Source organism: Amblyomma americanum, chromosome 8, assembly GCF_052857255.1.
Source record: "Amblyomma americanum isolate KBUSLIRL-KWMA chromosome 8, ASM5285725v1, whole genome shotgun sequence".
Taxonomy (NCBI): domain Eukaryota; kingdom Metazoa; phylum Arthropoda; class Arachnida; order Ixodida; family Ixodidae; genus Amblyomma; species Amblyomma americanum.
Window position 1 is genome coordinate 22,113,505 of NC_135504.1, and position 16,071 is coordinate 22,129,575.

Genomic DNA, 16,071 nt, shown 5'->3' on the forward strand with positions numbered 1-16,071 from the left:
AAACTACTTTACCATTTTAGAGAATTGCACTATGAGTATGCTGTTTAAGTGTTATAGTAAGGTTATTCCAATGTTTATCACTAAAGTTTCAGAAACATTACAAAAAGAAAGAACATTAAGAACAACATATTCGCATTTGACTAAAACAACCAAGTAACATTGTAATGTTTCTCTGCTACCCGAGATGCAGCCAGTTTACTATTTAAAAAAAAAACAGGCAAGGAGGCAAACTTGAGAGAGAGGATACAATGACCAATCAGCTAGAATGCCTTATGCAGTTCCAACAAGTTGCTGGCAGAGGCATGGCATTCCGCTTATTCTTGTTGCATCAGTGGAACAGTCAGTAAGAGGCTAAGTAAAGTTGTACTCCCACCCCAGCCAATGAACAGCGAACGTACACCCTTTTCAAGCACGATCCAAAGGTGTCTATACAGTGTGGGCTAATTTGTGCCAGTTTTGTGCTAGTGGACTTCGTACCTTCAGCAATGCCAGTCACTGCGTTCGGTCAGCATAGCAATCGGTGACCCTAGAGGGAAAACACCCGTTCCATAACATACCAAATGCGCTCCGCAGAGTTACTAAAAGTCCTCTTTCCCTCCCTTCCCTTGAGTTCATCAAGAAGTGAGACAGTTACTGCGCCTTATTCCTCACAACCAGTTTTCTTGCACTAATGCCAGTAGGAGAAAGATGTAGAGAAGGCTCCTAATGTAGTTACACTGGCACCTTGACAAGTGAGCTCCTCAATAATTTTTCCATTTGCTTCCTTGGCTGAATTTATGGCATTACTGCGTTTAGCAAATTAGGCTTAACTATTTCGTTACACTGGATTCCTCCTCCTAACCCTCCCCTTTAGGTGCACATCATGCTCTCGCACTGGAGTTGTCAAACATGTGAACTATGTGCGGTAAACATATAGAGACAAAGCAACTGGGTAAGACAGCTGCTGTTCGCAAACGCACACGTTCATGCTTACTGCTTTCAGGTACAGTGCAAGTAAACCCTTAAAAAAGATGCCCTTGCAGCTGCCATCCTAGACCAAAGCTGTTCCCAACATGCATTGGTGGAACGCGTGGCTTCAGTACATGCTGCCACTGAAAAATGATTTAACGGGGCAAGACAGGTCTCAAGCCAATCGGAGTGTAGCTTTTTTTTTTTATACTATTCTGGTTTTGCATACTCAGAGCTGAGAAGCTGACGACGCAAACTCCCGAAAGCTGCCTAAATGGGTTCTGGGGCACAAAATTTAGCCTGTATGCACTACCAACATATAGCCCCGCTCAGAAGATTTAGAGACAGCCCCATGCAAACTTGTGGTTGTAAGACACAAAAATCACTGCTGAACTCCTCCAACAAGTGACTACCAGACCAGCACAGAAAAACAAGACACAACCAAGCAACAAGACCATAACGTTTGTACCAAACGTGAAAGAGTGGAGTGAAAACATGCAAAAATTACAGGATTGCTTTTGCATCTGCTTATAAGTGGAAATGTGAAAGCCTTTCCCTGTCCTCTCTCCCTCCAGATTTGATTTTATTTTTAATGTTTATATACTAATTTTTTAAAATTTGAATTTTCTTTTCATTGCATTTTTAATATATTTTTTATTCCTGGTTTTTTATTTCATTACATATATTTCTTATTGTGCATTGCTTAATCAACTTTTACATTTATTTACCATAGAACGCATTTTGGCAGCTCGAGCGCACATCTTCTGTCCAGAAACAGCCATTACAGTTAAACGATGATCTGAATCTGATCTAGTTGCTTCACAGCGCAAATGTGACAACAGCCAGAGTCTCACCTTGTGTCTCCTTCCTGTGTGGTGTCCCTCTTTGGCTGCTGTTATGGTTGCAAACAGTTAATTTTAGCACAAATAAAGCACAACAGGAACTCATCATAATGATAGAATTCGATGCCACAACAAAAGACAAAGTTTAGGACACAGAGAGATGTGCATGGTCTCGGGAAGGCCAGGACCGCCTCTTAGGACAACCAAAGAAATCATATGTCCCAGAGCACAGACTTAAAACCACCAAAAAGAAAGCTATTACATAAATGCCCCTCATTTTAAAAGTGCCAAGAAGATTGCACGAAGCTGACGACAACATTGTATGCAGACTTAAAGGTAAGCTTGCTACGCTGACTCAGGTAAATACCAGTTATAAAACTTCAATGGAGCACACAACCTGGGCCACTTCATGTGCTCTTAAAAACAGGTTTTCCACTAATGTGGTAACAATGAACCAATATCGATGTAGTAAAGAAAACGCACCATTCTTGCTGTTTCATGGTTTTATGGTTTATGGGGGTTTAATGTCCGAAAGCGACTCAGGCTATGAGGGCCACTGTAATGAAGGGCTCCGGAAATTTCGACCACCTGGGGTTCTTTAACGTGCACTGACATCGCACAGTACACGGGCACCTAGAATTTCGCCTCCACCGAAATTCGACCGCTGCGGCCGGGATCGAACCCGCGTCTTTCGGGCCAGCAGCCGAGCGCCATAACCACTCAGCCACCGCGGCGGCTATTCTTGCTGTTTCAATGGCATGTAACATCAGCAGATGCCTCCAAAAAAGTTCGGCAACCATGACTGAGACTTTGGCAACCATGTGGTGCTATTGCGTAATCCCATTTTTTTCAACGATACAGGTTTCACCTCCAGTCTTGACTGGGATCCTTTTAAATGGTGATTTTGGCTCGAAAGCATTCAGAACTAACTAAAAGGCAACATACACCCAGAACAAACTCTAAACTGTGTGCTGTCAACTTTTGGTGTGGAATACAAATGTGGAAATAGTTCTCTTGACCATGGGATTAGAACTGTGCCCGTAGTGTCTGAAAAGCAGTGCAAAAACACAGCCACAGAACCGATGGCAATAAATGCATTTCATCGCACCCTTATCCATTTTCTTATAATTTATACTATTTGCCACCAGATTGCGCTGCTTAACCATGAACATGGTGGCAACGGCCACCACTCCATTTCAAAGGAGACTCTTAACATTCATCCATCCATCCTGTGAAAATGTACCTTTGAGAGAGAGGGACAATGTTTCACTACAATGATGTAAGCAGTGGCAGTCTTTTTCAACTTCACTTTGTTTATTCCACTTCCATCATGAAATGTTTTTGATGACAATTTTGTTGAAGTCAATCAACCACCGTCACTTTCAAAGCTGTTCATGGCTCTTTCTGCTGTCACAATAGCACACTTTTGTGGCACAGTTTGGACCAGTCAGATCATGCAACAATGCCACTCATAATGGCGGTGGTTCATGAACTTGGTGATTTCAACGAGTTCAACGAAGGTTCGACTTAAGACAATATGAGCACTCATTCCAACATGCAGGAAGCAAAGTGCTAAACCTTATATAACTACAACCTTGAACCAAACTGCTTTGTTTAAATGCACTGCTGATCCTCAGCAATGCCAGGAACATTTCATTAAAGCGTTTTCGGCACATCGTGAGCTTGCATGGTACAGCTCCGCTATGCCTTCAACCACAGTTATAAAAAATGCCTCTAGAAAGGTTGATTTGTGGACAAAGCAGTTTGTCACATCACTTGTAATAATGCCACTCAAAGATGCTGCATTCATTTTGTCAAAGTCTTAAAAAATCATCTTCAAAGACGCATTCAAACTGTTACCGTTATTAACTAGAGATGCTGTTTTTTAAGGTTTTCAGCAATCTGCCCCAGAGAAACCAGCATTCTCAAATCTACTAAGAGAAGCTACGTAGACACCCCCTGGATTTAAGGAATTCCCTGAATTTACAGACCACAAGAAAAGGACGCGAGAGGATAGGGTGTGTAATTCCCAAAGGACATCACAGTAAACATGCTGCCAGCAATGATCACAAGCCTGCAGAACCAACATGGGTACAAGAGCACACCATTTGATGATAAAAACCAGAGGACAATTAACGAGTTATGGCCACCATATACAGGGTGTTGCACTGATGGCATCGATCAATAGACATGTTGCACATGAAACGCGCCCTGCACTTTCTCTACAAGCACTGTTGTGCAGCTTTCACTGCTAGCAAGGCTCTCCCATATTAACCTGAAGAAGAAAAGAGCTCTGCAGTTCTTGCCTTCCAGGAGTTCTCAGCCACTTCACAATCATGCGAAATGACATTACGTGGATGCCAGCCGAGGTTAAGAGGTGCTCAAGAAAAATTTTTAGCCCAACTGGACGCTGCTGTTTAAAAATATGCAATTATCCTCCTAAATAAACCCCACACGCTGCGCCATGATGTCAAGGTGTATAATCGACAGATCTGTGCATAAACTATGCGAACTAGAGGCACGCAGCTTTTCCATTAACTCTGTTAATAGTGGTCAGGACCTCATGAGTGCTTTATGAAGAGAACAAATCAGTACTTCTGGGCAGAGTGCAACTGAACTAAAAACGCAATTCAGCTGCTGGAGTTCTGTGGAAGGTGGCGCCACTAATCAATTAAATTTTCCTCAACCTGTACAGTGTACTAATACCACGCCACAAAACCCAGCACAAGCCTGACCCCAAAAGAAGTAATGGGCCTCTTCAGCAAAAAAAGAAAAAAAAAAGTCACTTCACTGCCCACATCCTCTCAGGAAACAGTGGTACCGCGGGAGACTTTATAAAATAAATCTATCCACAAAATGCCATAATACAACTTCAGAGATCCGACAGCACTGCCTTGGCAGCTGCGGCCTCTTCCTTTTTTTTCTCGCGCGACAAAGTCCATAGACCGGTTTCTAGTCTGCCCACCACTCTATGCCTACAGGGCAAACAGGCTGTTCTCTGTCTTCTCATCCCGCTCCATGCGGTTCCTCGATGGTGGCGGCGCTGGAGGCATGGCTGGTCCACCGATGGGCGTTGGCGCCACAGTGGTGGGCGCCGTGGTCGTCGGGGGAAACCGCTCCGCTGCTGCTGCTCGCTCCGCTAAGAACCGGTCGAACTCTGGCTCCCAGAAGAAAGAAAAGTAATAAAAAAATTCAGAAAATGAGCACGGACTGAAGAAAGCAAAAACAGACATATGTAGCCACACATTCAATTCTTTATTTCCCATGTCCACATGGAGAGGGTCGAGGGAAAAAAGCCAGTAAGGTGTGGCCTGACGTGCCCCTCGGCCCCTACATATACGTGCAATCTTTCATTGCAAAAACAAATTAAGAAACAGCAATATAAATTGCGAGCATGAGAGAACTATAACAGACACCCATGATGATTTCAGGGAGAAACCTTCTCCCCAAACGGAATAATACTTCGCATTTTGTATTTTTTTCATTGTGGCAATACTCTGTGTAGCTGTTGCGTACATTTGCAATTCATTTTTTAAGCATTTTACTCAATAGCAATATAAATTGCGAGCGTGAGAGAAGTGTAACAGACACCCATGATGATTTCAGGGAGAAACCTTCTCCCCAAACGGAATATTACTTCTCATTTTCTATGCATTTTTACTGTGGCAATACTCTGTGTAGCTGTTGCATACATTTGCAATTCATTTTTTAACCATTTTCCTCGTCCTTTGCTCAGATGCGATCACAACTGTGTTCCTGTTTTCTTTTTATCCTGTCCCCAGAACAACTGTATTTTCCATTTGTATTTGTCAATTGTATTTGCATAACTGCTATGCCTCTCCTGCTTGGACTGCAAGGCCTGCAGTATTGAATAAATAAACAAAATAAACAACAGATCAACACTACATAGCCATACCTTAAGAGTTATGTTGCATGTTTTCTTGAATTGTAACTTTACTTGTGAAGACGACAGACCAGATTTTTCGGAGTGCCTTTTTTTCTCAGGAATGATGTGTTCGATAGCAGTGAACATGGACCAGCACGTGGAATTCGATATTACTCAACAAGTAATTTGCAACTGAATTTTTTTCCTCTGCTCTTCATGTTTCGGCGTCAGCTGCCAGACGATGGTTGCAACGTCACGAGCATAAGATCATGAGAGGAATACAAGAACTTCAATATAACCGCTGCTTTATCGTTTTAATACATTGAAACTCTTATGCTAAACTGCAGCAGAAGCAGGAATGGCAGCAAGTGATGAAAGAGCTATTATACTGCAGTTTTTGTATGCCTTACGCAAGCCTCTCGTGATCTGGTGCTAACTCGTGACGTCACAACAGTCTTTCGACTGCTGAAACCAAAACTGCATGAAAGAATAAGTTCAATTATAAGTTAGGAACTTAGCATAGGGAAATTTCACATGGTGATCTATGTTCGTTAATGTCTTAGGCACAATTTGAAAGCAGGAACACACTACGAAAATTTTGGTATCCCTTCCCTTTTAAGGAAATCGAGAGTCCTGGGAATCGAGTTGGGGAGCTGGGGAACACAAGTATGCTTCTCCTTATCAATTTTACCACTTCTTTATCTTCACTACTGAACTTTACCATGAGTACAGTTGCAAGACACCACAGGCAAAAATGACAAAATGAATGAATGTGAGGAGCAATGTTAACTGTCCAATAAAATAAATTTTGGTAATGGTCCAATAAGAGCAATGCTGTTAATGGTCCAATAAAATCAATGTTAACAGTTCAATAGCAAACAAAATTTCAGGCTCTCTCCACAACCTCAGCTCCATGCACAGACTCCCAGCCTCTCGCAACTACATTTTGGAAGCAGTTAAATGATTCCACTGTTCTTTTGAACGACAAAAAGAGAGTCGAACCATGCTTACCTGTGCTTGTTATAGTCTCCTGTGCAGTCTCAGATGGCTAAGGAAAGGAAGCATTTGTTATTTCAGTCCCCAGATGAGATCTGTTATTTCAGTCTTCAGAAAAAGTCAACACCGACACACAGAAAAAAAAAAAATCTGTTTCAGACCTACATACAGTAATAAATGGATGCCTGAAAACATTACAGGAACAGAGGCACTCAATATTTCTTGGACTAGTAGAGATCAACTTCTTTCGAGCATCAGAAAAAAAAAATTTCCTGTTAGTTACGACGACTCCAAATCCCGAATGACAAATGCAGGCACATGAATGAACATGTATCGACTGTATGTCCAGTTCAAAAGTGAGGTTTCCTTCATGTCCCAAAGCTCTTTATTTGTAAAAAAAAAAAGAGAGAGGTCCTAACCATCATTCTGGTGCGATATGCTTAATGTCATATCTTCAAAGATGCATCCCAATAGAAAAAAGAACTACTATGCTTGTCAATACGAGACTGCTTCTTTGGTCATAAATAAACAGTACAAAAGTCCATAAAGTAGCAACAAGCATTCACTCACGTCATCAAGCATAACCATGCTTAAAATCCTGCATTACATGCATCATGCAGATTCATGAACAGCAGGCAAAGACAAGTAGTACATGCTTGACAAGCTCCCAGTATGTCATCACCGCACGTAGGGAGGGCTCTTGCGGCATATGACAGAAGTATGCCACCACCATAACTTAATTGTTTTTGGCTGCAATATAGATTCCAAAGTTGAACACATAAGCGATGTTGAAGCAATCCCCCACCCCCCTCTACATTGCAAATTTGAACAAGTAGGACCACAGGCTCAGCCATTGGTCTTAAGTTCAAGGCATTAAATGTGAAAACAGCAAAATGAAGAGATGAACGATCACTCCCTATCATCAATGCCAGTTACCGAGCTCACACATTGCTGCACATATAGTAATTTCAATCATAGTCTTTGTGCCTTGGCTGTGTTTCCAGTATTTACGGCTCCTACACGCACAAAAAAAAACCAGGGACACCCAATTCCATTATGTATAGGAAGCGCTACAGCATTAGCAGCTATTGACACCTTTAACGGAAGTGATGTCCCTTTAGGTTCGGTGATGTCACCCCCTCCAGCCAATGAGAATGCTCAGATTTGGTGACAGCACTTCCCTTCAGGCAATGGGCATATTTTATGACTGATGTATTTTGGCCCCAAATGGCATCTATACAGCATGGGCTCAGGTTCTTTGTTTCCTTTGTGCCTTCTGTGTGCTTTGTTCCATATGATATACTTTGAGAGTAAGTAATTACTTTTTTTTTTCACCACTTTCAAGTAGTAAGGAGACTTATTCACAGACTCATGCATGTATGCCTTCATCTGTGCCATGAAGTAAAGGAATTCTGAATGGCTGCTACAATTTTCTCACTCTTGCAATCAAACAAAAAGCCTTATAAGCTCAGCCCTTGGGTGCACAATTGAAAATAAGTAGGCCTACAGGTATCCACTCAAGGCTTTCTGCAGTTACTGCGACAGAATCAACAAACGAAGCAATAGAAGCGATGCAAGATTTCTTACAAACACTACAAATTTTGGAAGCACAGGAATGACCAGAGAACAATTTATAGCACAACAATTAAGTTTTGGAGAAACACAGAAGCCCTTTCAGATCATAGAACAAGAACAGGCAGCAAAAAAAAATGGGGCAGAACACCTACAAGTGCAGGGCAATTCAAAGCGCTAGAACTCGTAGCCAAACACATGTACTGAGGCATAATTACTGAGCTCCATCCAATTTTTTCTGCAAGTATATTCATTCACTACTTTCTGTGGCTCCGCTGATGTCTGTTTGGAAGCAGAAGGCATATTTATTGCCGAGAAGTTCGAAGCTGAAGACAGGGGGACATTTTCCTTCTGGCACTTGATTCAAACTCATGACGATGTTTCTAAGACACACCGAGAGAATCATGGATTCTGTGATCGTTAGTGGGATATGAATAGCGGAGCGGTATATGCTCAGAGACCCACAAACAAAAAAGTTCTTTGTTTTCGTGTGGAAAAAATCAGCGGCAGACTGTAGCACAAAGTTTTTTTTTTTTCAGATAACTTTTTGCAACAAAATTGGGCAAAGAGAATTTTTATGAGTTTTCAGGAAAATTCACCAGCCAAAATTCTTTCACTTTTTCCAAGATGGAGGACGCTGCAGGATAAAAGGGGCCAGAAATGGCACTTTAGGTTCAATTAAGAGAATTTTGTGTTACGCCACAGAACATAACAGCTATACCTCACTTTTTGACTTTAACTTGCAAGAACCCACTTTTCAATAAAATTAGCCCTGTTTTGACTACACTGTGGCGACTTCAATTTGCCTTGAGTGCACCCCTTATGCGTGGTCTTGCCACTGTGCGAGAGCGAAGCAGCAGCTGCTCTTCAACAGATTGTTTTGAATTATCCCGATGCTACATTTAAGCTCCATCAACCAAATGCAACGAAGCAGCATCAAGCACACCACCCAGCACAGCTCCTTTGCAGCTGCAGCTTGGACACATTGGCAAGTCCTCATACAAGATTTCGAGCACCTACCTTTTCCCTCAGCCACTCTTCCATCTCGTCAAAGTCCCTCTCCCTGTGGACCTATCATGCAGAATTGAAAGGAAAAGGGGGGAGCGAGAAAGCTCAACCAAGGAAAAGAACACCAACCGCAACAAAAAAAGAGTTGCTCGCATGCACCACACAGGCTTTCACATCACAACCCAGAAGAAAACAAGAAAGCATTTTTTTTTTGATGACGGGAATACTAGTAGCAGACTTGCTAGTACTACCTTTTGATAAGTTTACACGAATGTGTGTCAAGGGTGTTAAGTGGCACGTTAGTTAAAGTCGCGCTGACGACAGCTCCATTCAGGTAATTTTCTTAGTAGAAATTGATTCTCTGTCTCTTTCTGGCTATGCTGCCGCTTGTCTGGCAGCAAGAGACATTTATCGATGAGAAAATTGGATTTAAAAATCTTCCCGCCAGTCGATTCACCTTCTTTGGGCCAGCATGAACTTTGTGACGCATCAACGTAGACAGACACATGGAACACGGAACACACAGCTGTACTAACAACTTTAATGAAAAAGTGCGAAACGCACGGAAGTATATACAGTGGATAAAAGTGGAGAGAAGGATGGAGAGAGGGCAAAGTGCATGGCAAAAAGGGCCGCACCGAAAGCAAATATAACAGCAAAACCTTGGAAAAGGTGACGCAACAGCCGTCAACAGGAACGTGAAACCATGTGAGCCCCGACAATCTGAGGTCGCATTGGAAATCTGTGAGCACGTGTGCTGGGAAACAAAAGGTAACCGAAAATCAGCTGTGTGTTCCGTGTTCCATGTGTCTGTCTAAGTTGATGCGTCCCAAAGTTCATGCTGGCCCAAAGATGGATTCATACCAACTGGCCCAGAGGAATGCCATTTTGCAGTCAATTCAAACTCGCAATGTCCTTGCTGAAAACAATGGGTTGGCACCACTTTGAAGTGAATGGCGGTTTAGCGTAGCCTCTCAGATCAGCGCCTGAAAATTGGTGTCGGCACATGCATCTCACATGTGAAACCGGCCAGCAATGACAACACCCGTATTTCTTTTTTTGGTCTTTTCTAGATTATAAAAGCCTTGTGATTGGAGAGAGAGTTGTTTTCTTTAAGACTAGAATGCAGTGTACTATTGACAAAAGTCAATTTCTATTTGCCTCAGGGTCCCTTTAAGGCTATCTACTTGATTCACATCGGGTGAGCAAAAGTCACTGAGCTCCCAAAAATAAATTTGTGGGGTTAGCAGGATTATCACGGCTTGACAGCTAGCAAGGATTTCGCATCACACCACACATAAAGTCCAGTATTAGTCACTGCAAAGAAGCTAGAGTGAAGAAACACAGCATGCAATAATTGGGCCACCAAACCCTACCTCTGTGTGAAGTATCAGGGAGAACAAATTTAGAAAACGTTCAAAATAAGTTTGTATTCTTTTCCATTTTACAATTTCTAGTTTACTTTACCCAGACAGTGATTACCATGCTATGCTGATTCTCTTTTTTTCACTACGCGCTGGCACAGACAAGATATTCCCACTTCACCCATCACTGTCGTAAACACAGCTGCGACCAGCTCACCTCCTAGTTAAATCAATTTCTGTCCGTTATCTTGCCCTTTATCTAGTTCTACTTCCCACAGGCACAAAAATCACATGACAAAGAATAACATTAGAAAACCCTTCAAGCAGGGTTTCTCAATTCGTGGGTACACACACATAGAAATGTAGTCTAACGTTCGACGGAATACCGTCTGGTCAGGATGAAGCATAATGACAAGGTGAAGTTTGGGTCACTGACCAAGTCACAAACAAATGAAAATTTTCGTTTGTTTGGGACTTGGTCAGTGACCCAAACTTCACCTTGTTACTACACATAGAAATATACATATTTTTTCAGATAACAAGGAAAAAAAAAAAACAGCCAAGCAGAGCATAAGCTGTGCTGAACCTCACCTCATGAAGGGCGTCCGTTTCCACCTGTGGCAGTGGGAAAGTCCAGCGTCAACATACACACAATGCAACACGAGTCGACTACAATGCAAACAAAGACCAAAGACAGGCACATGGTAGTCGTGGAACAAAGATAGGAGCGGATGACACGGGAGGCCAGTCAAGAGGCACAGTGCAAGCCACACTGAACATGCAATCACGAAAGTCAACAGAGATGTGAGCCAGCAGCGACAGCAGGCCAACACACTGTAAAACACTACTGGAAACACTGCAAAATCAATGTTCCTAGCAGAAGTATGGAAAGCTACTCTCTGCTCAGAAAAACAAAAAAAAAAGTTATTCTCACCAGCACTTTGGGGGTGTAATAGCCTCCATACTACACCAAGAAAATTCTAGTTAAATTTCCAAATTAAATTAATTTCCAATTAATAGGGGTAACAAGACTGTAAATGTGAGCTTAGCTTCGGCTCCAGGACAGGCTTATTGCTGACAGTATAGTAAAGTAGACCTAACGGTTGTTGCACTCCTTCAGGCACGCCTCAGGTCTCACATGGTCACAGACATACACTGTTCAGCATTGTAAAAAAGCATGCACACGCTCACATACAGCAGAAGGCAAGGCTCCATCATTTTAAAATTAAAGGTCCAAATTTGCCCGCTAAACTCCACTACTGTTCAGTGCAGTTCACAGAACTGGACTGAACAGGGCTCCACCCAGATATTCAGCTTTCTTCTGTCTTTCTGCCATTAATGACATGGCCATCACAAGAACTGAAGTGCAAATGGTAGAGTTACTGTCATTCTGCAAGTTGACTGCACTTTTCGAAAGGTTGGCAAATGTTTTATTAGCCAAAAGTGGCATCTGCTTCACTGCAGTCGAGTAAATGCACGAGTCTGTACGCAAAAAAAGGGGGGGGGGCATATGAATCAGTGGTTATGTGGTTAGAGCCTAACAATATACGAACATTAGTATGTTCAATGATGTCACACTCAGGTACCTGCCACAACTAGGCTGATACCATATCTACGCTTAAAGGTAAACTGTGAGAGTTTTTCGCTCATTTTGAGCTTACAGTCACATCATGTTCCTAAAAGAGTCTGCTTTCTCCGCCACAACACACAGTTAATACAGACTGAAACCATTTTAAATTGGCGAAAATAGCAAACCGGAACCCTGACCGTGACCGGGAACGATGTTTCACACGACAAAGCGATGACGTTACACACACTACTAGACAAACAATAGTAAGTGCATAGAACGGCTTCAGTGTAATGTTGGGACCTTTTGCGAAACATTAGTAAAAACAATAGTAAGTGTATTGAAGGCCTTTAGTGTAATGATGAGTCCTTTCACAAAATGGCCTCAAAGTTACCGTAAAAACCGGAATATAGGTCGAACTTTTTTTCAAAAAACCATGGTGAAAAGTCGACCCCCGTCTTATATACCGGTCATTGGCGGAAAAAAAACGGAAGTCTTGCAACAATGGGTGGCTGAAGTCAACAGCCTCTATCACCATCGCCATCAGCAGCAGTGCCGCCATTTTGCGTTTCAGTAGATGCAAAGCGGAAGCTAACGGCAATTTACCGTCGCCTTCAAGAAAAACACGATTGAGTACGAGGAAGCTCACAGGAGCCTGGCGGCACAGCGCGAATTTGGAGCATTCGAAAAGAGCATTCAGTACTGGCGGAGGCAGAAGCTGCGTAATGTATCGAGAATAGGAAGGAAACGTTGCGCTGCGAGCAAGATCGCTGCCTGTGACTGCCGAATGCATCCGCGTGAAAGCGGCAGAGATCGCGCGTGCCTCTAGACTCACGAGGGCGCAATTGAAAGGCTCGCCATCCTGGTTGCGGCGATTCATGAAGAGGAAAGCTTTGCTCTACGGCGCCGTACTTGCCTGTGCCAGAAACAAACACGCGGGCCGATTGGTGCGCGATATTATTAAAAAATTTGCCGGGTGTACATACCAGCAGCATTTAAATGAAATTAAATACTGTCACCATTGTGCAACCTCTCGAGTCGCATTTGTTTCAAAGTAAGGATGTCTTTCGGTACTTTTCCCATTGAAAAAAGATCTTTTTCATTTTTAGAATTGGTTAGTTAGGGGGTCGACCTATATTCCGGTCCGACCTATAGTCCGGTTTTTATGGTATGCTAAAGAAGTGGGGAGTGGGCGTTAAGGTGTGGGGGATGTTTGTGGCATTGAAAATGCAGTGTTGAACAGAAGCCGCATAAATATGTGAACTTTAGAATTGATCTGCGCCAAAATATAATGTCGTGTGGTTGCCAAATTTGCTAGAAGTAATCAAGAACGAGAAAAAAACCTACAGCTTAAGCTTCATTAGAATAGAGTAAGTTGAAAAAACTTTCAGACCTGCCTCATCAGTGGGCATGTATTCACAATGCTTCGCTGTTCGTTAAACTTCTGCATCGAGCTTGGCTATTCACTGTGAGCGCCACACATCGAGGTAGAGGGAGCCACACACACAGACTGCAAACTTGGATGCATGCACACAAAGGCCCCGGGGACACATTTCTGGCTCAAGCGCCGATTCACAAGGCTAGCGCACCCTGGCTCGTGCGCCAACATAGCAAGTGAAGCCAGAGATTGTCATCCAAGTTTGCATCCCCTCACCTTCTGTCCTCTGACTTGCGCCAGGGCGCCCAGGCCAACCGCCAGCTGGTCGATGTTGGTGTTGTCCGCATACGTGCTGCCACTGCAGAAAAAAAGTATGTATACAATGGCATCCGCACACAAACACACATACCCGCTAATGACCCGGAATACAAAAGTTCTAGTTGTGCCCCATGGAAATGAATAAACAAGCATAGAAGTTGTCTCCTACTCACATGCACATCTCCCGCACCCGCTGCATGCAAAGACTCAGTCATCGTCAGCTGCTAAACACAGACCACTGCGAAAACCTTCCGTTATGCCTGTCTCACACCAGCCAGAAGCATGCACCCTACAAACCTTCTTCACATTTTCCAAGCACACCACTCAACCTAACCCACTGGTATCGTCACCCACATCTCCTCTCTTTTAGTATCCACTGTCACAGTAAAAAGCACTGGCTATCTGTTGTACACATCATGGGCCCTGCATGAGCCTACTACTACCACCTTTTAATTTCAACCAGAACGCAATAATTGTGTAACGAGCTTGATTGTTTTCAATCCTTAGGCAGAACTTCACTTCATGGTTGTGCAAGCGTTTCACCCAGTCAATAACGATTGACCGGAACTTCCAAAGTCGTAAATAGGAACAACTGCAATCCAACTGGACTCCCTTGACTGGACTACATGGTGCTGCTTGGGAAGTCCAGACATGCACCGAACTATATGCTAAGCCATTCACACAGTGCTTCAAATGAAGCGACAGTATCTGAACAGACTCCAAGCAATGGAATCCTCTTTGGGCATGTGACCACAGGCACCACGCATGTGGCAATGATAACTGCAATATGCAATCGATCTGCCACTGACCTACAGTGGTGAGCCACTACTCCTGCTCACCTGGGCTTGGAGCCAGCATCGCCGCTGTGCCGGGACTGCGCAAACATGTCAAACTCGTCGCCCGAAGGTTTGGCCGCCGGATTTGAACCTGCCCCACCAGTCCCACCCAGTGCTGGACATTGGTTGTGGCAGCACCCATGGAAGCGCGGACCACAGGAGGAAGAGAAAAAATAGAGAAGACGGCACAACTCATTAGACGATGCAGTTGGGCACAAAAACAACTCAACAAGTCTGACGCTGTCACAGATGGCAGCCCAACCTAAACACTGATATTGTGGTTATCAAGTTGTGCACCGAAATCATTATGGAGGAACTAAGCAAAAATACTGTCATATAAAAAAAACCAAGCTATTCCTGTTAAAGAGGCATGGCAGATGCAAGCAATTGCAACAGGGCAGTGAGGAACAAAGAAACCGAAACATCAAGGAAATATAACTAGGTGTCACTGTAATACAGATGTTCCAGAGTTTGGTTTGGTTTGGTTTATGGGGGTTTAACGTCCCAAAGCGACTCTGGCTATGAGAGACGCCGTAGTGAAGGGCTCCGGAAATTTCTGTCACCTGGGGTTCTTTAATGCGCACTGACGTCACACAGCACACGGACCTCTAGAATTTTGCCTTCATCGAAATTCGACCGCTGCAGCCGGGATCGAACCTGCGTCTTTCGGGTCAGCAGCCGAGCGCCATAACCACTCAGCCACCGCGGCGGCTATTCCAGTGTTAAAGAATGAACACATCAGTACGGTACCTAGAGGCCTGACACCAATTATCCATCCAATGTGTGCAATTCAAGATAAAAAATGTGTACCTTCATCCAAAAATTTAAAGCAATATTCTGGGCATCCCAGCTAAATGTAACCAACTTTTTAAAAGACAGTGTCCAAGAAGAGTGAAGAAAAACTGAGTGCTATTGAGAGTCATCTGGCATAGTACGCATAACTTCTTTTGTTCACCAAAGCTAGCTAATTATAAGAGTAATTAGCTAACCTTTCAAATATTGCCTTCAATGGAAAAAGGCCTAAATTCAGAAGTTATAAATCGTGTTGAAAAACAGCAGACTGAAAGATACCACGTATATGGAATTTTTTCACTGGCATCAGAAAGCCCACGAAATACAAGAAATTGCGCTCTCCAGTAGCCGAGCTTAAGAAGAACGCAGGAAATGCTTTGCAGTACGGGCAGAGCACATTCCAGAGGATCAACCTTGTTGCCAGGTCTCGTCTTGGCCAAACAACTATATGTCCACAGCGTAACTCGGGTGGCGGAGTGCAACGTCCGCAACCACCACCTCCACCACCTTCACCGTTTAAGAGTGGGTTCCACGCCGAGCTGAAAGATGACGCCACGTCTCTGT

The 16,071-nt window shown here is 43.4% G+C and overlaps 1 protein-coding gene across 6 annotated transcripts in view; it reads right to left on the bottom strand.

Annotated features, from left to right (window-relative positions):
- Window positions 1–3,083: 3,083 nt before the first annotated feature.
- The window catches only part of LOC144101086 (TOM1-like protein 2), a 57,290-nt gene continuing 44,302 nt past the window's right edge, over window positions 3,084–16,071 (bottom strand). For 2 of the 6 annotated variants that reach the window (XM_077634097.1, XM_077634094.1), the window contains exons 10-15: window positions 14,719–14,830; window positions 13,838–13,919; window positions 11,208–11,231; window positions 9,265–9,315; window positions 6,688–6,724; window positions 3,084–4,947 (exon numbers count right to left, since the gene is read on the bottom strand). In XM_077634097.1, coding sequence (XP_077490223.1) covers window positions 4,766–4,947; window positions 6,688–6,724; window positions 9,265–9,315; window positions 11,208–11,231; window positions 13,838–13,919; window positions 14,719–14,830 — 488 coding nt within the window. In that variant the 3' untranslated portion in view covers window positions 3,084–4,765. The remainder of the gene's footprint in view (window positions 4,948–6,687; window positions 6,725–9,264; window positions 9,316–11,207; window positions 11,232–13,837; window positions 13,920–14,718; window positions 14,831–16,071) is intronic. The other 4 variants (XM_077634098.1, XM_077634095.1, XM_077634099.1 and 1 more) reach the window with 2 other exon arrangements.